The sequence below is a fragment of the Peromyscus maniculatus genome, chromosome 4 (assembly GCF_049852395.1).
Source record: "Peromyscus maniculatus bairdii isolate BWxNUB_F1_BW_parent chromosome 4, HU_Pman_BW_mat_3.1, whole genome shotgun sequence".
Taxonomy (NCBI): Eukaryota; Metazoa; Chordata; class Mammalia; order Rodentia; family Cricetidae; genus Peromyscus; species Peromyscus maniculatus.
Genome location: NC_134855.1, coordinates 41,005,595 through 41,032,414, shown reverse-complemented (window position 1 = coordinate 41,032,414; position 26,820 = coordinate 41,005,595). Strand labels below are relative to the sequence as shown.

General features: G+C 36.7%; 1 protein-coding gene across 2 annotated transcripts in view; it reads left to right on the top strand.

The window, feature by feature from the left end:
- The first annotated feature begins 1,745 nt into the window (after positions 1-1,745).
- Kcnh7 (potassium voltage-gated channel subfamily H member 7) overlaps positions 1,746-26,820 on the top strand; it is a 446,649-nt gene continuing 421,574 nt past the window's right edge. For both annotated transcript variants that reach the window (XM_076569567.1, XM_006984601.4), the window contains exons 1-2: positions 1,746-1,988; positions 3,695-3,925. In XM_076569567.1, coding sequence (XP_076425682.1) covers positions 1,913-1,988; positions 3,695-3,925 — 307 coding nt within the window. In that variant the 5' untranslated portion in view covers positions 1,746-1,912. The remainder of the gene's footprint in view (positions 1,989-3,694; positions 3,926-26,820) is intronic.

Below are 26,820 nucleotides of genomic sequence, written 5' to 3'. Positions count from 1 at the left end.
TTCTTGTTTTTAATTTGGATTTTGGGGGCTGTATGTTTTATGGAACGTATGAAGTGTTATGTTAGTCTCCTATTTCCTACAAAATTGTTGATTCACCTTCCTAAACTAACCTTGCCTCTTGGCACTTAGTTTCAGTCTCACTATTTCGCTTCAGAGGTGAGCTATAACTAACAAAACATGAACCCAACTGACTCAGACAAAGCAGAACAGTGGGCTGCACTCTGACCTATCAGAGACCCTCTAGCATTCAGCTAGCTACACGCCCTGATGGAAGTCTATGGACCTTTATTGCCAGAAAGAAACAAGAGGTTTGTCCATGCTCTCTTTTGTAGAATGAAACGGTGGCAGATACAGACAGGAGTGTAGCTGCGGCTATTACAGGTGACAGCATCAATGAAGGGAAAGAAGAAAGAGGGGAGAAAAGGAAACCTGGAAAAAACAACTTTGAAAAGATGTTTTCCTGGCACAGCTTGCCTTAAGTCTTCGGGAGTATTTGTCCGAAGTATGTGTAAGCCAGGAGGAGATTCTCACATTGGAAGACTGTGAGAAGCACGAACGACGAGATCTCGATGTTGTCCTTTGAATCTCTCTTCCTGTCGTTTGCAAGCGCTCCCTTAGAAAAGATGAGAAAGCTGAAAGAATTGGCTAGTGTGTTTAGAAGGTAAGTAGCAAGGGAGGTCACTTCAAGGCTGCGAACTCTTAGCCCCACCCACCTTTTGTTCCTTCTCCCTGGCGCCCAGCCTCACCCGGTCCGAACTCTTGCCTTGTTTTGTACCATTTGTTTACACTGTCTTTGGCCTTATCATCCTCCTGGCAACCCCTAGCGCCTGGAGACCCAGTCACCCCTCAAACGTTGCAACTCCTCGGGGACTCCCTCGGGGAAACCCGGCATGCTCAGCGGTGCTGACATCCTTCAGTCTTTCAGAGGCTTAGCTCAGCGCTGGATAGGCTGGGTTTCATTCAGGGATCACCCCTGGCGTGCTCAGGTGTCCGAGCTGGACCCTGAAATTGCTCCTGCGCTCTTAGGTGGCGCATCTTAAATCTTCAACATTCTGAGCGCCAGCAGAGCTTTGAAACACTCATTGAAGGGCTAGCTTCCCACCTGTATTTTCTTTGCAGCTGAGGGTGTGTTAGCTCCCTCGGTGCGAGGCGCTTAAGGATGAAGCCCTGTGGCTAGTGGCGTTGGAGATCACCTTCCCAGAGTAGCTGTTTTATCACTGAGTTTTGGAGATTTCTTGGCTGCCTTCCGCTAAGGCACGCTTGAGTAACCCGAGCTGTGGCGGCGCCCAAGCTCCCAGGATAAAGGCTGTGTGTGTGTGTGTGTGTGTGTGTGTGTGTGTGTGTGTGTGTGTGTGTGTGTGTGTGTGTGTGTAGGGGGAGAGGGCGGGGACAGAAACGTCAACCCCCACCCTGCCTCCTTTTCTTTTTCCCCTTCCTGCAAAAGGCGCACAAGTCTTCCACCCCACCCCACCCCCGCCCACCAGCAATCCTTGGGGCTCTGGGCAACAGCCAGGTTAAGCCCATTTGCACTGGGAAATTGGCGCTGTTTGGGAGAAGAGAAACAGATCGATTGCCCTTGTGACTCCCCGCCCCCCCCCCCGGCCCTGCCCGCCCCCCGCGTTCCTCGGCCCTCCCCCGCCGCCTCCCGCACCCCGCCTCCTCCCCTCCCCGCCCCCAAAGCCTCTCACCCGCGGCAGGCCGGTGCAAGGCCCCCTCCAGTAGGTGAGCGGGATGGATTGGATTCCGGCGGGGAACGCGGGTGTCTCGAAGTGGTGCTAATGGGAAGAGGTTTCTGCTCTCCAAAGAAGATGCGCTGCCACAAAGAGCGGCTTGCGCGCCGGCCTGGGCTCTAGCCCGGGAGACATCCCGGGAGAACTCCGAGCTCGGAGCGCTCGGCTAAGACCCGGGCAACATGCCTGTTCGCAGGGGGCATGTGGCACCGCAAAACACCTTCCTGGGGACCATCATACGGAAATTTGAAGGACAGAGTAAGTTCGTTTGTTCTCTCCTGTCGCTCGCTTTCAGCTTTGGTAGAGCACTTGGCGTCCGTCGCTTCCAAGCTAGAGAGATGGACAACTCCGGTCTGTCAAGTTAGAGGCTGGGAAAGCCAGCCAGGCAGTTCGGATGGCAGCGGGAGTGTTCTCTCTCTCTAATATTAATTTGGATTTACATTTTAGATTATGGACTCCATTGTACAAGGCAATTTGATCCTCCTCTCCCACTGCTCCATTATCTGCCTTGCTACTTCATGCCCTACTAGTCTACTACCTTAAAGGGAACGTGCTGGTGTAATACTGGCTTGCATTATAAGGCTCCTTTTCTGTGGCAGACTTTTTAAAGTCAGGAGCAGAGCCCACCACAGGCTGGGAACAAGGACATGTAAACGGTAGTAGTGATGTAAATGGCTATGCAAACTGTGTTTTATCTTGGTAAACTGCTGGGCTGTGGAATGTCAAGGATGCTTGCTTGATGTTAGTTGGCTCTTAAAACTGAACTTTATACGGAAGCTGAAAATAGACGTCAAAGAATAATTTGGAGAGCAGTGGTCTGGTTTGGAGTGTAAGAAGCTCACTACTCAAAAAACATATTTGTGTGTCTCTGTTGTTCCCCTAAATATGCCGTCTGAGAATTTAAAAATCAAAGTGCAGTCTGTAAATCCCACAGAGACTGAATATAGATAAATTTAATGTACTCATGTAAGCAAACCACCAGAAATTAATTATTTTATATAAATCTAGTAGTTGAAAATCCTATAGTTGTCCATTTATATTCTGCACTGAATCTACTTCAGCGTACATTTATGTTGCACACTTTACAAATTTTCCAGTACTGCAATTAACGATGTGCAGATATGGTGCCTGTGTATGACATTAACTTCTCTATTCTGCTTCATATTCTTTGTGGAAATAGCAAATACAGTTTGCTATCACACTTAGTGGGATTTGCATTAAAATATCTACTATTACACAAAAATTCTACCTTGTTACAAAGAAAAAGTTTCTAGAAATGTGTTATCACCATGCTTAATGCATATGTGTGTATTTTTTTATCTTTTGGAATTGGACATTATGAAAATGTGAAGCTTTACATTATTTGTTGTTAATAAATGTGGAGTCATTTCATCGCTAAAGATAATTTTCTTAAAAAAACAAGCATGTGTAAAAGCTACAAACATATATGCCTTCCTTACAAATATCAAGAAAAAAAAATCCAAGAGAAAGTTGCATTCTAAGATCCAGTCAAAGTGGAAGTGAGAAATCTGACAGTTTCAGGATGTTTCAATTTTCTGGCTTGGAAAAATTTTATCATACAACTAAATGGCATTCTGGAATTCTCCATTGACAAGCTGCTTTCTGCCTGTCACTAGGACCCCTGGGAGTCACAGGGCTTGAGATCTAGACAACTTGGAAACTTCTGATCTTGCAATTGAAGAATAATCTTCCTAATTCCTTCTATTAAATTACTTACTGCCACTGATCTCACATTTAAAGTTTATAGAGGTGTGTGTGTGTGTGTGTGTGTGTGTGTGTGTGTGTGTGTGTGTGATTTTTAATTCTCTGGGAAGGGCTTAAGTAATTAGCATCTTGGGAAAGCAACTGCATGCCAGACCCTTATTATGCAACAAATTGTTTTAGTGTTTGTGAGAACCTTGTGGAAGATTCTTAAAAGATGCCTTACCCTCTTCTTATCGCAGATAAAAAATTTATCATTGCAAATGCCAGAGTGCAGAACTGTGCCATCATCTACTGCAATGACGGGTTCTGTGAGATGACTGGTTTCTCCAGGCCAGATGTCATGCAGAAGCCGTGCACCTGCGACTTTCTCCACGGGCCTGAGACCAAGAGGCATGATATTGCCCAAATTGCCCAGGCGTTGCTGGGGTCAGAGGAGAGGAAAGTGGAGGTCACCTACTATCATAAAAATGGTAAAGTGAACCTGTTTAAGGTTCCTTGTATTTGATTCCCTTGAAATGAAATTTTGATTGCTCGAAGTTCATATGCAGAGAAACCCCATATAATTAACTGTAGATGAATTTTTAATATAAAGTCTTAGTATCCAAGAAATATGAATGTTCTTATTATTGGCCCAGTAGGAAAAAATCCTTCTTTATGTAAAGGTACCTTGTTTGAACTCTGTAGAGGTGCAGTAACTTAATGTCACCAAGGACAAGAATGTCATAAGTCAGCCCTGACACTTTTTAAAGGAATGATGTGAAGATTGGTAATTCACCATTTTTATCATTCTATGCATAATGTGAGAGAAACACATTTTATTTGCCTGCATTTGAACGTATTTCACAAGGTCTTCTTGGAGACTGTGTAATCTAAATTGAAGATTGGTACAGTTATGATTGTTTCTTGGCTTTTTAAATGTTGATGGATGGAACTTCTTGTCTCTTTCCTTTGTTTTTAGAGAAGATTAAGCAGAGTTTATACTAACTTCTACAACTGAGCCACTAAACTTGGGTACATTCATATGTTATAAAATAAGAATTATAGAAGACATTACTTGTGAGAAATTCAGAAAAGGATCTGTGAGTGTGCAGGGTTATTAGTATTTACTTGTCTACCATAAACTATCACTTCAAAGTTAAGGCCATTATTTCAACTTTAAGGACACACTACCTTCTTATAGCCTTGCCCTAGGAAGAGTGTGCATGCATGTATACTGTAACACACACACACACACACACACACACACACATACACACACACAAATACATCTTCTCTCTCTCTCTCTCTCACACACACACACACACACACACATGCACACACACATTCACATGTGTGTTCATTAGATAGATAGATAGATAGATAGATAGATAGATAGATAGATAGATAGATAGATAGATAGATAGATAGATATTCAGATATAGATAATGGAATATAAATAGGTTACTATATATGAATACTCACATAATGTTTTTTAACGTAAATATAGATGCATAGGGTGCACACTTAATGGCATTTGCCAATTTAGTAATTTTATACTTGTAAAATACATGTACATTGTAGTTTTGCCAATATTGATTCATCTATTTCTTCCTGTTGTATGTACAAAAATTGATGAGGCTGAGGAGAATCTGCTCAGATTTTTAGAAAATACTTAAGTTTGGCAAATGTTTGTCATATTGTAGTCTATACTATATCATGACTCCTTTGAAAACTGCAGAGAAAAGTAGCAAAAGAAAGGTATAATTCTTTTTCTTATTTTCTTATAATTAAATGTTTCATGATATGAAATGTACAATTCTTAATTACGGGATTTTTCCAGTGTATGAAGTTAGACTTGAGTGGGTATTTGCAATCAAGTATTACTGGAAAAACAGGTTTGTATAACTTTGTATTGCTCTAGAATGAGAGCAATTATATGATTATCAAAGAGCACAGAGCTTGTTTCTGAAATTCTTCCCAGTTTACTCTTAGTTTTTGATCAGTGGCACTGTGTATTATAAATAGCCCAAAGGTTCCACTGTCTACAAATATTTCTATATAGAGACTGTCACCAAACACTGCAACTTACCTCTTTTGTCTACATGATGCCAGGAAACTAGACTTTTGAAAGTGTAAGTAGTTGAGTGTTGTTTCCTCTCTGACTGCTAAAGGATAAGGTTGACATGGTCTGTGTTGTGGCTGTTCAAGGCATGCTGGTCCATTATTGGTTGATATATTTTCAAGGCTATTGCAGAATTTTTTTTCAGCTTAAAAAAATTAAAGTTCTGCTCTGAGTAAATCAGTTAGGTACTAAGTACCTTTTCCAAAATGGTTTTAAATAGGAATTGTATCTATTATGGGGTAACTGAAATGTGGAAGTTTATTTGCTGTAATCACAAAATGAGCTCAGAACACTTTTGAAAAAGAATTTTATATTTAAACACAGACTTGTTGGTTGCAAAGTCTGTAGTAAAGATGTCAGTGCATTGACCATTGCAAATCGATGCCTGAATGGTTTCCTTAGCTATACGAATTTTTTTTAAAGCCACTTTTTTTCATACAAGGAGTCTTTGGAAGCCTGTCAAAGTATAGAAATGTAAGTTTTTGGCGAAAACTTTCTCTATTGATGTTTCTTTCAGGTGTGACACACTTTGAAAGAGTAGAGTATCTTAAGTGGTACCAAGAAACTGTCTATTTAGATTTAGTTGGTGGAGGAAATGAATAGATGAACTCAGTCTTTCTACTTTTCAAGCAAAACATATTAAATTAAATTCCCTTGGTGGCTGTTAAGATATAGATATGTTTACCTACTTGGGATGCAATAAACTAGTGGTTAGCTTTGATGCTAGTTCAGATACATTGAATAGAATCTTGAGTGTTTACTGGTGTATTTACATGACAGCTATAAAATCAGTGAAGGCTTATGACATTCAAATGCTTTGATAGTCTCACCTCTTATTGACCTGCTGCAAGTCACTTTGTATTCATAAAAGCAGACAGCCAGAAAAAAAAAAAAACATGGAAACATTTTCTTTGGTTTGTTTGTTAAAGTTTCCTTAATTCCTTTTAGCTAAGGTCATTTAGTGTGATGGTTTGGCTCCTTAATTCTTGGATCTCTAGTAAATGCTTTCTTTGCTTATTAATTTAGCAGTTCAATGAAATACATGTTATGCAATGAACACAATGAGAAAGTTAGGAACAGTTGCTATATTCTACATTTACCATTCATGGTGAAGCAGTAAAACTGTTTTGAGGAGTAAAACATTAAATCTGAAAGCTTATTTTCTGAAGGGGCCCAGTGGTTTCCCAAGCAGTGCGAGCCAGAGATGTATGCAGTGAGTTCCAATGGAAGCGTAGCCCACTGAGAAGCAATACTTCCTACCCTGCTCAGTATGTGACTGTTCTAGGTAGAGTAGAGTTTGCTGTTTACCAGAATATCAATTCTTAAAAACCCACTTATCTGAAGTAGAAGCACTTGACAGCCCTTCCTTTGAGAATTCTATTTTACAGTTTAAGTCATTATTGCATAAATCATTCTTGGCAGCTCTGAATGTTGCTTGAGGTGATAAAGCTGTAAATCTTTTGACACGAAACTCTAATTATATAAAACTATAATTACATGGAGACTTATATAAGGGTGGGCATGTATTTTAATACTGTGATAGCTTCATGTTTAAAAATTATACTTTGAGAGGAGTAGAGTCACTAGTTCAGTTGAGAATTAGAAAACAATGTTCTTATTTGTAGTTTGTAGGTGATGGGAATAAGAAAAAATAAAGGAATAGCTTAATTAGCTCCGCCTGAATTTACTTGTTTATTAGATTTTTTTGGTATATCACATCACAAAAATAGCCTGTTAAAACCCTAACACCTTTCAGTTACATTTAAGTGTATAACACAAATCTCCAAGCAACTTCAAAAACCTGGAAAACCAAAGTAAACTCCTGGACAAATAACACCTTTATTCAAAGGGGAAGCAGGTCCTGAAATGTGTGCGAATTAGGAATGAGGCAGCCTCATGATTTTGGCGTTAAGTTTCCAGACACAGTGCAGTTGCAATTTTATTATTCAATCAGTATAGTCTATAATTGCCTTTCTTGTCTTTGTGCTGCTTCTCAATAGCTGGAGGATGGACAGTGGCTGAGGAGAATCCTCACCTGCTCTGCTCAATTCCAGAGGCAATGTTTATTTAATTCCTTGGAAGGTGGAAGTGGCTTTCGTTTGTTAACACTGACTCTCTCTTTCCTGAAAACTATACAGAAAGACCTAAAAGGTTCTGTTCTGCGAGTAAGAGCGCAGGTTCACCCTGGGTTTCATCTCTATCTTGGGTGACACATCAATCAGAGGTACAAAGATGGCACAAGTGGTCTCTGCTTTGAGGGCATTTGTATGACAGAGTGACTAATGTTCATTTGTAATTTCTGAACCATAGGTGTTTCTACAAAGTTGTTTATAAGCAAATAAAAACCTAGGATAAATTATTACTCTTCCTCTATTCTTCAGTTTTAAAATAACTATTAATATATACTTTTTGTCATACTTTGTTGCTTGCACACTATACTGACGTCTTAAGGAAGCAACGTAGTTTAGTTGAAATTTTAGTCATATGAAATAACTATTATAATAGCTTTACATAAGCTTTATGCACATAATATATTCAGCTCTCCTAATTCTTGGATTGTGTAGTAGAGCTGCAGATGGTGGTTTTAAATACAGAAATAGAAATATAGTTTGTGTGTATGTAACTCAAGCAACAGGAAAGATTTCCAAGGAGTGTGTTGCCTGGGATTTGTTTCATTGTCACTTTCTTTTTCTTATCCCGAGACTTCTCCATACTTTATTCACTTCTCCATACTTTATTCAGCAGGAGATTGTAACATCAGAGATTCTAAAATTCATTTTCTTTCACAGATCTAACTTTTTTGAACACCTCATGCCTTCTGGAGATTATACTGGATCCATTGTATCTGTTAGTAGAATAACCACTCTGCAAAATATTAGTCCTTCCCACAGTCTGAAAACTTCATTTCATTATTTTCTCATATGAAACCAAAATGTCCTGAAGATAAGAGTAGTCTGATCCTATCTTGGTACACAACCCTCCAGCTCTACACCTGTGATCACTGGTGCAAAAAGACTCCGTCTTTACTGGAGGCTTGGGAGAAGACTGTTTAGTTATTTTTATTCTTAAATGGCTTGGGAGCAGGTCAATTTCAAGGTCCAGAGTGGGATAGTCAGAGCAGTTACTGCTAAATTCTAAGGGGTCTGTTCTGGTTGTTTTTTATAAATAGGCACAGGGTCTGCTGCAGCCAGTTGCTGAGAGAATCCTTGGCCAGTTGAGCTACATGGGAGTAGCGGGTAGAGTACGGAGCACTGTGATGAACCATTCATACTGCCATTTGAATTAGAAGCTAGGAAATATTTATAATTTTTTTCTCTTCTTCCTAAACTGTTGGTCAACAAATACATTACGATATTACTCCTCATTTTCCATTTGCTGTCAAGTACTCTGATTGAGGTCTGCATGACCCACTTTGGGAAGCATGGAAGTATTGTTTTCCCCACTCTAATTTCTCATATTGTCATCAGAGGACTGCTGCTCAAACATGAATCACACTGATGATTTGGTGAAGCTAAGGATCACTGCAAGTGAATTTTATGCATTTAATAAAGGATCCAATAATCCCATAAACTACATATTCAACTTTTTAAACTACATAAAGTACTATTCACCTTTTACAGAAACAACACGGAGACCAGAGAAACTTGTCAGCTCACACACAGTTCAAAACCGATGGGTCCTAAGCTCTCTGCAGCTTTTCCTTACAGCTCAGCTGTCTATGCAGACACTTGGTAACACACTTAGACTCATTAGAACTCTTGGGATAAAGTTCTAGGCTCTTTTTCAGTGTTCTTGGTGAGTGGTCATCAAGAATAAGATTTACTGGGGTTTCCAAGTGGGGCATATTTAGATAAAACAAGGTAAGTTTTCATCTCTAATACCATGGTTAACTTGACCAAAATTTGCCTTCTTGTCTTAATTTCCTTTTCCCATACATATTAGAAAATAACATCTCTTTTGTAAAGCTAAGTGTCCTGGCCACAACATTATTTGTAATATAGTTTCTTGTCTGTAATGTGTTTAGTTACATTAGTTACTCAGTTAGTTGGATAAATTAGCAAGTTTGTTTCTCCTACAAATTTTAGGTTTCAACCATAATTGATTATTGCAAGGAACACACACACACACACACACACACACACACATTGCACCCAGGGCTATATGCAATTCTCAGAACTTTTCCTTTGTCTACAAAAAGTAATAAGTAATTCAAAGTCGCTCTTTGGTCTTGCGCTCCACTTCTTTCTACAGAAACTGTCACTGACTTTTTGAAGACAGTAGGAAAGACATTTTGTGGTGTCATTTCTGATTGCCTTCAGAGTCCACTGCACCCAAACCCTCACCATTTGGTTCTTGATTCCAGTGTAAATTCTAGATCAGGCTGCACCATATTATAAGTTACGATAGCTAAATTTATCTATTTTATTAGCACAGTTATAAAACATTGTCTTATTAACTTATGGACCCAGAAATGTGGACCAATGCTTGCCACAAGTATGCACTTAATAAATGGCCTTTGAAGAATGAATATAGGCTGAAAAATAATACCATATAGTCACAATAGTAAGATCTTGGAAAATTGAATCGTAGGTAAAGTGTGATATTTTAGTTTATCACATATAAATGACCTTCAGGTTATTTATTTATGATCATATTCCTTAATTTATTAATTATCATTCATCTTTGCTCAGTATTGTAAGAATTAAATCTTCTTTTTAATCTATAACTATATAAATATAAAAATATACAAAAAATAGTAAAGAAAATATTTACCAGAAATTATTTTTGTTCACTGTAGACATCCATCACTTGCCATTTATCAATGGCTCAATACTGTCTCCAGCAATCTCTAATAGCCAAACCCACAGATCTCTTATGTAATTTTCTTACTTGATTTCTTTTTTTTTTGGGGGGGGGACAGTATCTCTCCTGACTTCTTGTCTTACTCAATATTGACATTTTATAAGTGGTTTAACATTATTATTCTTCTTCAGTATTTTGTTTTTCATTTTCTTTTAAGAGACTGCTTTACTTTGTAGCACAGGCTGCCCTCAAACTTGTAATCCTTCTGCCTCAATTTTATGAATGTTGGGACTCTAGAGGTGCACCATTACACCATTACACCCAGTTCCACTCCGTGTTTTCTTGAGATTATCTAATCAGCAATTACACTTTGATGCCAAGGTTATGTAATAGTGAAAGGGTAAAGTCCAAAAAAGTTAATTATTAATAATTATAAATGTCATATTAGTGTTTCCTCTTTCTTAACTATGCTGTCTGCATTTAGTAACAATGGTAGGCTGCTGAGAAGCAGTAGTGAGGCATCTGGAAGGTCTTAATCACCATAACATACAGTGTGCCCTACTACTAAAAATTAAACTGAAGTTTCTACTTGTCCCAACTGAGTTTCAAGAAAACCTAGATTAGATTCCCATTGTCATAACTGAACATTCCATAAAATTTTCTTCATTTTACTTGAGAAAAACGTTGTACCTTTTCTATGACAACTCATGCATTTCTTAGGGAGCCCCCTGTGATCCCTTCCACTGTGGAAATACTTCTGCTTTTGTAAACAAAAACAAAATCTGCTGTGTCTTGGTAGAACACTTCGTACTCCTTTTTCTTCAGAAAGGGATAAAATCAGCAGTGGCAGGTGCTAATGGCCAGCATTTCTCCCCCTGCCCACTGAGTTCCTTCACCCTAGGATGACCCACAGCACCCTCCCTACACCCTTCAACACGTCTCTGTGTCTAAGAAAACTTCTGTACAGTGTCACTCTCAGCTCATTTCAAAGGTGTTCTCTAAATCCCTCAGGCACCTTTTCCACATTCTCTGACATTCCTTTTCATATCTCTATTAGGATACTTATGAAATGAGGCTTTAGTAATTTGTTTCCAAATTGGCCTTCTCTCCCCAACATTTAACATTTTGAAAGCACTCATTGAGGCACTTATTAAAGACTTGAGAAAATAGCAGGAGAATAGAAAATGGTTTTAAAATAGTCTAGGCGCAAACATTTTTGCAGATGAAAATATTTATAATATTTTCATTATAATATTTTCATATAATATAATATAAATATTTTCATTATAATATTTTCATATGGTAGGGTCTTCAAAAGTCTCATTCATTCATTCATTCATTCATTCATTCATTCATCTTTCAATATCTTATGCTACTCATTTGGTAAATGTGAAAAGTGTAAAAATCAACAACCTCCATTATTCAATTGCATAAACAATGAATTGCTAATGTTTATTTACCTAGAATTCTCCAAAATTACATAATAACTAATTGCCCTTCTTAGTGAGCCTGGAAGGAGAAATGAATGGTCAGAGCAATGCAGCTACATCCCAAACACCTACATTCTTAGCCAGTTCTGGAGGATGCCTACAGATAAATGAAAAAGTAGCAACTTGTCCATGTGTTCTTCGCATCTCAGCCTTCCCTGCATCTCCCCAAATCACCACGATAAAATAACTATGAAACCTCCCTTGTAATTATTCTGAGCTCTTTTTCTTTTGCCACACCACACACTAGAAATGAACTCACTCTCCTACTAGTCTCTCTTAACATTTAATTCTCCATTTTCTCCTTCTTCCCTTTCTTGTCTTTTTTCTTTATAAGTCTTGTCTCATGGAATGAGAATGTAAAATCTGCACGGTGTCAAAAACACTTCATCAGTCATACCCTGAGACCTGAGGATTTCAACACCTCAGCAAGCAAGGGCTTTGCATATTCTATTCCTCTCTCTGTACCTCCTTCCTTCTCTCTCTCTGTGATTTTATTGTCCTGGCAAAAATTAGAAAATACAGGTGTATGTGCAGATGTGTAGAGAACAGATGTCTAAGCATTCGAACTAAGATACATTCACTGATAAATGATGGCATATATTGCTTATAATTTTCTTTGCAAATATGCTTCTGTGTGTGCATGTATCCATATGGACTCTGTTAAAACAAGATGAGGATGGCATTATATTTTGTATACCAATGTATAACTTTATTTCTTCATGGAAAGACATACCTGCTGTAACAATTACATCTTTTTTTTATATGGACAACCCAGAAATTATTGTGATACTCAAAAACTATTGCATTTGATAGGATAGAATATTACCAAAATACTTAAGAAACATTTTACAATTTCTAATTTTGTACAATTGTAAAGGCATACAAAGAAAATATACATCTTGTTTACCTAGAGTGTTCTTTTGAACACATGTTTCTAGAAGTATAACTGTTGGATAAAACAATATATGTGTCTCAAAATTAGGTATACATATTTGATACTTCTATTATATTGTATACTCCAAAAGGGAAGATGTTTTCTTGTTTAATTCTTGTGAATAACAATACTTGGTCTTCATTTTAATCTTGGTTAATCCAGTAAAAATAATCTTATTATCTGATCATTAAATTTAATCTCAAATGTTTACTGAAAAACATATATGGAAAATATCTGAAGCAGTCTGTTTTATTTACAGAAAACTGGTGCTGGATATTGTTACAATTAGATAGTAATAAGAACCTACTGAATAGCTAATTGAACTGGCTAGTAAATACCCTTTCTCACACCGGGATAATTCTTTCAAAAACTGCCAATCACATTTACATTTTATTTTAGTAATTTACTAACAAATCTTAGATTAAAAAAAACTAGTGCCATTTATTACTATTGAAATAATTTATCATTTAGAAGTTAAAGCACTCACTGACCTTTGTCATTTTTCTGTATGATATGAATTGGATTTTAACTCGCTTTTAGTATTAATTGTGTCCATACAATGTGTGGTGAAAATTTTGAGTATTGAAAGTTTTTTTTCATAAAATATAGATTTTTTTAAATAAAAATATAGTCTTGTTCAGATAAAAAATAATAACTGTACATGGTTATTAACTAACAGGAAATGAATAGAATGTTAGGATACACAACAGAAGGAAATTGTACCGTGAGTACAATAGTCAAATAGTAATGTATGGGGGGAAAACCCAAGCAGTGGAAACAACGGCACATTACACAAACTACCAGCTTTATCCACACAGTCCTATATAACTCACAGAAAATATAACAGGAAAAGACCCTTGTTTCCTCAGTTCCTGTCCTTAACCAAGACAAGCAGAGCTCAGGTAATCAGATCTCTATAGCAGTGACTCAATGCTTAGGTCTTCCCTCCAGGTGTTCTTTATAATGAATGTCACTTATCCCAGGCTCAGTAGGATTTATGGCTTCCCAGATTGCTCTTAGAATTTGCTCCCTGAATGAAGAACTCCACAGAAATGCCACTAATGATGTTCGAATTCAACGGTCCTATTACCCAGTCTCTAGTCAGTTCACAGTCTAAAACTGCGTTACTCCTTTCTTCACAGTTCATGTTTCTAGAGTGAACAGAAGGTGTCCTACTGAAATTTCATACCTACCAACTCTCATTATTTCAAATGTATTCATTGCAACACATGTATGGTGTGGGTTATACAACATTTTATTTTAATTACTGGCTCATTGAAGATGCCAATAATTTCAATGATGAGTTTCCCTTTGGCAAATACTTCATATTAAAGAGTTGTTATTAGTCTTGGCATTTTGAAAATGTGAGCAATGCTGCTTCCGCTTTAAATATCTTTACTGAGGAAGAGTTTTATAATGCCATCTTGATTTTTCTTCTGTGCTAGAAAATAAATTTAAATGTCTGGGGGAGCTTCACCTCTATTACAGAAATGACAATTTCAAGTATAAGATGATAGACAAAGTAGTCATGTTAATACTTATTTTGTGAGACTTGAAAATTGCTGATAAAATACACTTTAAATGTAAAGAATGAAGATGAAACCCAGTCTTTTAAATGGTGTTAGTTGTATCATGGAATACCTGAAAAAGACAACAAAATATATTGCATTCTCTTTCCATGTATCCTACATGTGCTCACATCTACAAAAATCATTGAAGAAATGTGGAATTTTTCATAGTAATGGCATGATAATATAACCAAACACAATTTCCTTGACTCTAACGTCATTGTTCCAGAGCTAAAATAATCCTTCCCTTATTAACTCTCACTTAAGCCAAACAAAACAAACAACAACAGAACCCCCCCCAAAGTTCATAGTTTTGGTTTTTTGAATGAAATTCATTTTTAAATATATTCATACATAATAGTATCTTATAAAAAGTTTTAAAAATGTAGCCTAAATTTTTCTGGTAATTTATATGCAATCTTATAATTTAGGGTAACAATGTGGAAGAATATGACTTAGCTTTAGGATTTTAAACACTATTCATAATAATTTGTATTTATTGAATCCTTAAAATATGCTGTTACTTATACAAGCTGACGACATGACCACTCCATGGTATAGCTACATGGAAGGATTTATTTTAGACATTAGGGAGGGAACAGCCAGAGACATTGGAGAGTATCCAGAGCAGAGAGAGAAAGAAGCAGACTAAACATGGACAGCAGACTAGGCATAGCCAGAGCTATCTGCAAGAGTGAAGAAAATAGCAGAGGACAGAGAGAACAACAGTGAGGAAGCAGGAGCAGAGCATAAAGAAAACGTAGCGAGAATAGCATAGTTATAAGGAAAACGAGCAGCTTGGGGGAGGGAAGCCCATGAGCTGGAGGGAGTTCAGGGTAAATGAGGAGGTGAGAAGGGCTAGGATCCTAGCATGGACTTTGAAATATGTAATGGGTACTAGGACACTGAGGGATACTGGGGGTCAGTATGTACTTTGATATGATGATAGATAACACAGGTAGACATACATCTTTTCTTCCAGAGATATGGAAAATGACTCCCTTCGGCTGATGGGAACCAGTTCACAAGTTCCTGAGAAATGCTGGCTTTTATCTAACTGTCAGAAATCTACCTAAAGTCCAAATTGAGCTCATTTCTGGACATCTGTACAGCCTATTGGAGTTTGGGGATTGAGGTTTCTTTTGGCCCTAACACTACTGTTCTAAAATCTTCCCTTTAGAATATCCCACCTCACCTTGAAAGGGATAGTTTATGGTTCCCATTTTCAAGATTGAAATCATGAAGCTCAGTTACTTTCTCAAGGCTACTGAAGTTGTCTGGGACAGCTACCATCTGAGTATCCTTTGTCTTCTTTTGGAGCCCATTGTTGAGGGTCCCTACTGTTCCTCAGCCCACCCTGACCCCTTTCATGCAGGTTCAGTGACATACAAAGTCCATGCCTGTAGGGACAAGTCTTGTCTTAATAGAAAAGTGTGAATCATTTATGGATTTCAGATTGAGAGGGCTATTCGTGGTTATCAACTTGACTTCTACTACTATTACTACTACCACAACTGCCAGCTACATCTGGAATTAACTAAATCCCAAATGGATGGTCAAACCCCTAAGCTACGATTCTTAACTAAATCATTTGAAGTGAATGGGAAGACCCCATTTTAATCCAGATCTTAAAGGTGGGAAGATCCCCTTTAACATGGGCCCAAACCTTCTGCTGGCAGCCTCTGTAAAGGACATGGAAGAAAGAAGCATGCTCTCTTTTTGCCTGGTTGCGGTCACTCTCAGTAGAAAGTCCATTCCTTCATAATAATCTCAGTAAATAAAAAAATAATTACAAAGAAAAAAAACATGAAGCTTCATTTTGTAGATTGTGGGGTCAGGTGCCCAGCTTATCTCCTGAATATGTATGCCCCAAAGTAACCTTCTGCAACATATTGAAGTTACTTGTCCATAATTCTATCATCAATGAAATGAGAACTGTTGTTATAATAGATACTAATGTACCAAAATATTCATGATTGCATTCATAAAGTCCCTTCAACTCTTGGCACCTAGTTAGTACAATGTAAGATTTAACAAATACAATATGTCAAGGAATTGAGTTAAAAAACACATGTTAAATTGTCAAATTCCAAAGGGAATATGCAATCTCATGTGTAGCTGAATAAAAAAACATAAAAGAAATTCTGACTTCAGGAAGTAAAAGTAAAACAATCCTAAATTTTGACAAACTGTCATCCTTGGAACTTCAACCTGGAAATCAAGGCCTTACTCATACTCTGGATAATTTACTTTTAGTTTTCTTTTGCAAGAAACTTTCAAAACTCAGAGACTTATATTGGACATGCTTATGCTGAAAGTATCAGCAGTTCAGGAAACCTGAATTTTTACCATTAATTTGTATACAACCAAACCTGGTAGCTATATGTCCGAAACTGGTGCATTTGGAAGGAAACTTCCTCCTCCACAATGATGTGTTAGCTCAGCTTGCTCCTCTTTAGTCCATGATTCAGTGACAATCAATCAGGATGAATCAATCATATTTACAGAAAAAAAGATGCAGACATAATTGGAATTTATCTACTTGTAGAAAGTATATATGAGAATGTACAAATACCATAGCTAATGTGTCCATATAACATAGTTTTTAAACAGGATACTTTTCAAAGTAAAAGAATACAGTTATTGATAATTATAACAGGAGACAAAAGAAGCCCAGGATTGATATATGTATATTGCATGTATACATTCTAAACACAACATATATCTAGCATCATTTAGCAGATGTTAAAAAAATGTGTACCATTCTTTAGTTTGTATATGAACATTTTATTTAGGTTTCCCAAGCCTATGGTTGAAAAAATGTAGCCTCTCATTCTTGCAATGCCTAAAATGCATACTGTGTAAACAAAGACAGTATCTAGCAATCTGGAGAAATGAGTCAGAATTCCTCTAAAGAATGCATTGCACCTGCTGACCTCTTTGAAATAAGTCTGCAAATGAATCCCTCTATAAATACCATGTTGATGGTTCTTAGTAAAGGGAATTAACCCTAACCATTTTGTGAACCATTGTGATCAGGAGAGCAGTAATAGACTTAAGGTAAAAAAAAAAAATTGAGTTCATTGCTGAATGCCAATCCTCTGTTAAAGGATATCTTTGACTTTCAACAGGATCTTTATCTCAGACTCCATTAAAGTGTGGGTGTGCATGGAACATGTGTAGTCTTCTTTTCCTTCGGTTCTTGATCAGGTTCTGGCTGTAAAATATCATTATTGATATTTTAACATGGCGAAAACATTGTTCTTGCAATATGAAACTTGTTTATGAAAGATGTATTTTAAGTAGGAGAGGCATTCCCAGGAAAGTCGAGGCTAATGGAATGCAAGAAAAGAATTGCCTGCTTTCTAAGGAAAACAATTAAGCATGAATTAACAAATTAATATTTTTCAATAGAGAGTCAATTTCCTCATTCTGGGGAGCTCACATAGAAATTAATCACGTCCATATTCAGGAGGAAAGTGGAGACATGAAATGATGCAAATGAGACCAAATGAAATTGTTTTCCAGAGGAATGCTAAGCTAAAGTGGGGGGCTAGCATTATTATGGTATTTGTGTTTTTGTCGTGTCAGGGAAAGACAATCAAACAAACAAATAAACAAAAAGAGATTTGTTGTGACAACTGAGGTTATAGACAAATTCAACTTCTCAACTACAATCTAAAAAAAGAAAAAAAAAGAAAAGAAATCCTCATAATTACAGTAGTTATAAATATTCTCCTTCTCTTCAAGATTCCACTGACTTTTCCTTTTAAATTGGCCTTGGTTGTTGGAGCCATTTTATATACAGGAAATGTTACCTAAAGAATGTGAAGAAAATAAATGGATGTCTCAGAAGTTGTACCTTCCTCACATCTAATTTCATGTTGATTTATGGTACCCCTTTAACTCAGTATTTGCTAAGTAAAAGTTTATGGAACAAAAAATGCTGGCTAATAAATACATTACACTTTTTTCATAATTTGAAACAAACATTATTGTGGGTTGTCAAATTTTTAGCTCAAAACTATTTATCCTTTTAATTATCTAAGATGGGGGAGAAAAAAAACAACAGTCACAGTTTCAGTCAGGATTATTTTTAATTTTTAATTCTAATTTGAAAATGCACCATAGAAAGAGCAGCATATAAAATTCACAGGCTTGGCATTTCTTCTACATTACAATATCCTTAACCTTTTAGTACAGGGACATTATCCTACCTTTAAGCAAAGAGAAACAAATCCAGATGTTAAAGAAACATTTGGCAATTAAAACGTAACATTTACCACTGTTTTCAAATAATAACAAACAGGCCATTGGGCAATTACATGAAAAAATAACCCACATATTTAATTTTTCTACCATCAGTTTAATTAGAAGTCCTTAAAACTATATATTCCTGCAAACGAGTTGCCAAAATACGGCAATGATGTGAATGCACATAAGGTCTTCAAAGACATTAAACTAATATAAAAACTACTGCATGTGTTGTTCTTTTTCCACAGTGGTTGTATATGTGCATAATTTTTTAATTTATTCATCATTTTGATTAGCCAATTATATTTACTTGCAGATATGATCATCTCTTATCCTTAAATATTTTGATTTTTATTTGCTAGTATTAATGAAATTAACTCATCTAACTACTTCTTCAAATGAGACATTTGAAAACTGAGGCAATAATACTAGTACCTTTAAATTCTGCAAACCATCCATATATCATCTTTTAAAACATTTGATTTTTCATAACGGAGGATTAAATTTTTATCACATTACCATTTATTGTAGTATACTCTTAGTTTCCTTGAACCTCAGCTTTTCTTCAATTTCACAATACTAATCTATGAGGGAATAGGCTCATTGACTTACAGAATGTTCATCATGGATTCATTTAATGAATCTTCATGACTTCCTTCAACCTGTAAGGTTTATACTATCTTTGTAAATAATGTTATGCTATTCACTGAGTATTTCTTGAAACACCTGAAATCAATAATCCCAATTATTGGAAATTTGTATGAGTCAACACTTGCCATGCTATTCTTTTAAACATTTTGACCCAAAAAATTTAAAATGAGAAACTTAAAATGTCTCCTTAAGTGGCATCAGTAGACTATATTAAACCAAAACATGAGTGATTCCAATAGTAAAATAATCATTAATTAGTTCAGGTTAGTTAATGACAAGACAAATAAAATGGAAGTTGGTCCATGCTCATAAACAGAAAGTCCCAATATTGTAATGATGTCCAGTTTTACAAAATTGATCTCTAAACCTAATCAAAATGATGGGAGACTCAAATTTCTGTAAACATTGAAAATTGCATGGAAATGCAAACAATCTGCAATATCTAATTTAGAATGAGAAAGAAGAGCAAAGTTTGGGGGAATGCTATAGTAAGAACTGACATAATGCTATACAAATTGTAGCAGTGTGGTATCAACAATGATGTGGGTAATCTGACTGATGGAAAGAGTACCTTAGCAGATCCTCAGGTATACAGTGAATTGATATTTGATAACAGCACCAAATTGAGGAAACACAGGTCTTTCCTACAACAGTTTTTTTAGAGAAATGTATGGAAAAATACTAGATCTTGGTGTTGCATTTTGCACAACTGTTAATTTGAATTAAAATTTGAACTTAAAGCACTAAAATTATCAACTACTTGGATATGTATATAAAATATCTTCATACTTTTGAGAAATAATTATTTTTAAGAAAGCAAAGCTACTAAAAATAAAAATGAAAATAAAGAGTTGGACATCCTCAAATTTGAAAATGTATACACTTCAGAAACATTTCATTAAGAAATTTTTCAGCTAAACTGGTCCTTAGCTTTAAGTCAGCAGAACAGAATAAAGAAGAAACAACTTCAAAAAAGAAAAGAAAAGCAACTTTCTGCGGATGGAATGCAGGATGGAGTGCCATTATTCAAGAAGCAAAAACAGGTGGATTGTGAGTTCGAGGTCAATCTACAATCACAAGTAAAAAGTGAAATAAAGAAAACAATCAACAACAACAGACATGGCACAAGCTGAGAGAAAACATTTCACCCATTTATTTGGAATTACATCCTTTAATGCATGCATGCATAGTAATAAGAAATATAGTGCTCTACATAAAAGTATACATATAAAATATTATATATTTTATGTCTATAATAAGAAATGATAAACAAAAAAGATAATAAGTGACTTAGAAGCTTTTTAAGAAAAACAATTTATTTTACAACAAAACAAAATAAGTGGATGAAGAGGTAGCTCAGCAGTTAAGAGCACTGGTTGCTCTTCCAGATGACTCAGATTTGAGTTTCAGTACCCACAAGGTGGCTAACAAACTTCTACAACTCCACTTCCAGGGGACCCACTGCCCTTTTTTCGGCCTCCATAGGCATTAGGCACACAAATGGTACACAGACTCACATGCAGACAAAACATTAATACACAGAAAATAAATACATATTTTAAAAGGTCAAATATTTAAAACCCACTAGGACAAAGACTGACACTACCAAATATCAGTGAGACTCTGTGCTCCCAGAGAAACTTCTGTGTTACCAGTGACATTGAAAAATGGGATGATTATTTCAGAAACTTTTAGTGTTTCTGTGAAGTTAAATATCTTATGATCCTATTTTAGATCCATCTAATGAAAGTGAAGGTATATAATCTTTATGAGATGTTCATCACAGATTTCTCTATAGCCCGAATATGTAAATAAACATAAAACTCATTATAGCTTTATAGTAGTACAATAATATTGAACAATAGTAACCTCTTGACATTTAGTACGAAATTGTCAAAAATAAATTAATTAATTGTTATTTGGGGAAAAAAACAAAACTGCTGACTCCCCATGGGAAATCTTGCCTTGGAGGAGGTTGGAATTGGGGGTGAGTTGGAGGGGAAAGGCTGGGGGCGCGGGAGAAGGAAGGACAGGGGATCAGTGGTTGGTATGTAAAATGAATAGAATATTTCTTAATTAAAAAAAAGAAAAACAGGCCGGGCGGTGGTGGCGCACGCCTTTAATCCCAGCACTCGGGAGGCAGAGCCAGGCGGATCTCTGTGAGTTCAAGGCCAGCCTGGGCTACCAAGTGAGCTCCAGGAAAGGCGCAAAGCTACGCAGAGAAACCCTGTCTCGAAAAACCAAAAAAAAAAAAAAAAAAAAAAAAAAAAAAAAAAAAAAAAAAAAAAAAAAAAGAAAAACAGAACTGTAATGATAGAAAAAGGAGAGAGTGATTAGTATGTATGGCAGAAGGTAAAAGAGCCATAGAAGGAGTGTCCTGGGATATTAAGGACTGACTGATGCAGTCTATCTGACTGGCATGCTGACTATCTGAACTCGCACACACGCGTGTGCACGCGTGCACATACACACACACACACACAACTCACACACAGAGTCACCAATTTCTTCAGGTTACATTGTAGATAAACTCTCCTTCAATTTAATAAAGCCATCATTCATTTTCAGAATCAGGCTATTTTTCTTTAATTCTGCAATTATCACGCAAAATCCAGTAAGAAAAATGAATGAATTCTGCACTTTCACTTTCTAGGCCTTCAATTCCATGCCAAGGCAATTATCATTAATTCAATATTCTACCGCTTTGAGTTTTCATGACAGCAACAACAGAAAAAAAAAATCACAGTCTGTGTTTTGTTTTCTGCTCTTTCACTTATTTTTACAGTCAAAAGATACTAGAATAACTGATACAGGAACCAGGATGTATTTTCATGGTTTATAAACACAGTACACATATATTAATCAACAAGTTGCTTTGTTTATTGTTTCCAGGCCCAATTTGTGTTTTAGTGAAGTCTCAAAGAAGCCTATTGTGTTTTGTACATATAACCTGTTTATTTCCCATTCTTGTCTCTTGCACCTGTGATGACTCATAGTCTAAATCAAATATTCATTTTTATAAAACTATCTAAACCAACTAGATTTAATTATTTTCTGTGTTAGTAAATAGTATGCTTTATCAGGGGCTTTATTCTTATTCTTAAGTGGCAAATGAGTCATTAGTAATCCATGAGCCCTTCAGGGTAGGGTACTTTCTATTGATTTCTCCTTTTAGTTTTCAAGATTCTATTATGGGAAAGGGCAGAAATGACCAGTTTAATGAAAGTCAATTTTTCTTTGATGTAGATCAAAAGAATTCTACTAAAGCAAAACATAATCAGCAAAGAAAGGAAACTAGACCATTAGAAATGTAGAATCAATTTCTAAGTAAGATTGTTACTTCTGGTGAGTGAGGTGCTGGATACATTTGGCTGGACACTTCAGAAGCTACACATGCATTCATTACTCATGTAGTCATTATAATCTTCAAACCCAAAGTGTCCTTGGAGACAGAAAATAAGCATGTACATAATAATGTACAATTAATTGTACAGTTGAACAGGACATTATCAAAAATGACATTATCAGAGGGGGAAAATATGCCTTAAAAGAAAAATTTATTGGTGGCTATTAGCACAAACTTAGGCATGTGCAACTTGCAAAGTTAACACTTTTTTGGGTCTTTTAAGGATGATATAAATGTTAATTTTCTTCTCTGACACCCTGAATACGTTCGCACACTATTCCAACTGTTCGTTTCTCAATTTTACTTATTATCAATAATTTCAAGATTAATTTCAACCCACTTGTAAAATTAAGTGTGCACACAGCTGCATCACCTCCTGAGGCCTTTCTTGGGGTGGGATGTTTGCTTCACATGTACAGCGGTGAAAGGTTCCATTACATGCTGACGGTGTTGTTGCTATCAACCCCCAGAGCTGAGTGAACACAGAGGCGCACCTTCCTTGCAAGAATCCTTTGTCCATCTTTAAGACATTACCATTCTCATTATAGCTACCTGTTTGGATCTTTAAATTTTCCCTAGTTTAAACAGTTGGCTTTACTGGGAAAATTGTGTTTGTCTAAGTATCAACTAAATTGGCATATTCAAAATAAGTTGGAAGGTAAGATATAGTTCCCCCTTTCCTTGTAAGCATTTCACCTGGACTTCATGTCTTCAAATTTAAAGTATTTAGAAAAGTTACATGACTTTCTAAAAGAAACCCTGACTTTAAAAGTATGAAGATATAGTTAATATCATCTTCTCTGTTATTGGAGAAGTCAAAATAAAAACTGACCTGAAGAAACAGGTAAAGGAACCAAGAGTCAAATGTAGGCAAAGAGAATCACAATAAGGCAAACAAGCCAACAGATAGCCTGTAGAGAAAAGAGAAGGCTAGAAATTTGCTTCAAGGTTATCAAGGACTAAAGGAAAAAAAGAGAGAGAGTCTATTGCTTCCCCCATTCCAAAGAAAGCATGTCAGGGAAATCTATGGCAAGCGTAAGTTGAAGGTTATTGAAATTAGACACTGTGGTCCCAGAAAGATGAATTGTTTAGAGTGAAAAATATTTATTCCTTAGATCTATTTACTGTCCCATTTGGATCTGAGAGTAAAGTGATGAACAATAGATAGCAGGACACCCTAATTGTCTCTGGACAATGGAAGGAGCCCTGGAATTCATTACACCTTATTGTGTGAGAGCACTCTCCTGCCAGCTACACAGATGAAAGTCCTGACTAGAGATAACAGCTCTTTGTTCCAAATAGCAGTTTTACTTTTCCAGGAGGAGAAGCCAATACTTGAGGCCTATTTTTCCTTCCCCACCCTGTCCCTTTGGTGAAATAAGTAGATGAAACCCCCTGGAAAACAAGATAATAACAATCAATGCATTCCCACCCTTCAGTCAAGCTGAAACCTTACCTAGAAAGGAAATGCTGCAGGTCTGCAGTTGCCTTTATAGACTATCATGCTTATTTTTATAGACAGTGTAAATGAGCTTGAATCGAATGTATGACTGGTAGATATTTGACAGATACTTTGGCAGAAAAATCTCTATATTACCATCAGATGTAATTTCAGAGTTTGTTTATCGATCAAGTTGACAAAAGAGGAATCCACTTTCTTTCATCATTATTTTAAGATGCTAAAGTACTGGAGTCTCATGCTCTAACTTCTAGGAAGTGTGCCAGTAATGTTTGGACCATAAAGGCTGCCCTTACAGGCTATCAAATAGCTAATTTACAGTCTGCCTCCATTCTAACCCTCCCTTCCTCTCACTGCCCGCCCCCCATTCTGTAGTGACCCTTGCTTTACAAAGGTAAAAAAAATAAAAAATAAAAACAAAAAACAAGGTAACCTGCCAAAGGCCACTTGGTCCCTGAACCAGGCTCCATGTTTTCCATTTTCTAAGGCAATGCTATCCATTCACTCAGACACGGAGAGTACTGTCATCTGGCTCATTTTCTCAAACAAGCAATATCCTTACAAGAATCGATAAAGATTTAGTTTCCTCTCTGTAAAGATGAGGACTACCTGGCCTGAATTTCAAATCAGTACTTCTGACTGAGTCTGAGGCAATCATACAGCTTTTGATTTCCTCCCTGAACATTTCGTTTGCACCGGTGGGTACTTGAAAACAACCTTTCTGACACCCTTTTTTTTTATCCTAGTATAACACATGAGGCATATGAATCTATAAATTGATTTAAATCTCTTGAGAGGAGCCGGTGCTATTTGTACTGTATATTAAAATAGTAAGGTATCGCTATCCACCGTAATATCCTTTTGCAATACTCTAAGGAAGGCGTATCTAATGTAGCATCTATAGAAGCATCAAGCGTGAATCGGAATACAGATTTGTTTGTTGCATGGACTTGATTTATTGGGCTTTGTGAGCTCGTGCAGGTGGTTTTGGGTAATGAGCTCTTAGTTTTAGGAAACGCTGTGTCTGTGTCCATAAGGGAAGCTAATATTATCAGTAATGATGCTGTGAGGACAATTCATGTTCACTGTGGAGGAATAGCTTAAATGAGGACCATACATTCTCGTTACAGCCACACTTAGATCTTGTGTGTCTGTTTGTGTTTTCCTGGGTACTATTCAGAAACTGACTTGTTAATATACTCCTTGGAGACTACTCCCTACCCCAGGCACCACAGTTCTGCAAAATGTATCATTTGATGCCCTTCCAGTTGTACTTATGAGACAGTCAAAGGAGTGGCAATCACAGAGGCCCTGTTAATGGCATTTTCCTCTGCCTTCACTACCCTACTGATTATAATTGTAACTTGCCCAGCTGTGGAAAAAATGAAGCATTCCATTTAAAAGACAAATAAACAAACAAATTCTCTACAGAAGATACCTTTTTGGTTGGAGCTTTGAAAGTGCACAGTTCCACTTACCACCACCTTCACTTGAGAGGTGTCCTTATTTTTTAATTTAAGAAATGTTTTTATTCATTTTACATACCAATCACAGACCCCCCCTCATCCCTCCTTCCATTCTCCCTCAGCCTCCCCCTTTCCCACTCCTCATCCTCTCTTCCAAAAGGACAAGACCTCCCATGGGGGGAGTTAGCAAAGCCTGGTACCTTCAGTTGAGGCAGGACCAAGCCCCTCCCTAAAGCCTTGATAGAGGGAGGTGTCTTTTTTTTTAAACTTACTTCTTTCACTCTATGTGTGTGCTGTTAGGACATTTCTGGAGAGAGAATCTCATTTGTATTTTATTAAACGACTTAGGTATTTATGGCTTGCTTTTTTTAACTTTAATACCCAGTTCACTGTGAATCATGAAAGAAAAGGAAATTTCAGATGTTTAAGTATAAAGCATCCTGGTTCTGTGCCTCTCCAACACTGTAGTACAAAATCCTCGAGAAATCTATCCCTGTGAGTAGAATATTACCAAAATTGTTTCCAAGGCAAGTCATGTTATGTTGTCATTAGAAACTATGTAGTGTGCTTTGTAACTTGGCAATGAAAACGTATGTTGTGTATCCAAAAATATAAAGGAGTTTACATTTGGAAATCATTGCAGTGATCTGGTTGTCTCCTGATGTATATGAGAGGAGGATTGTAACCTCTGTCAGCATGTGAGGTATGGGCTCACACCAAACTCAAGTAAGAACAAAAAACTAACTGTAATCTGTGGTGCTAGCTGCAATAGATTAGTACAGTTTACTGGATGTTACTTCTGTGCTTGTGCCCAGAATAATCTGGAAGTAATTGAATTAAGTACTGGTCAGTTGGGTCTAGTGAAACTAGGTTAGGCTGGACAGCATTCGGAGGTCTCTGATGAAAGGTTATGTAGAATATATGCTAAGTATTACCAAGAATTGGAATTCTGGGTGTAATTACTCTGCTAGTGTTTGTGTGTGTGTGTGTGTGTGTGTGTGTGTGTGTGTGTGTGTGTGTGTGTGTGTGTTTCATGTGCAAAAATCGCATCATGCCTTATTATGCACTACTTTATTACACAGAGGAAATATTTTGTGACAACAGTATAACTAGGTTGATTACTCTGTATGAAAGGAAATTACATATTAATTAACTAAGCCCAATATTATCTTCAAATTATTAGACACCAGGGTGACACCAAGATTTTAGAAATTCCTTGAAATGGGTACTGTT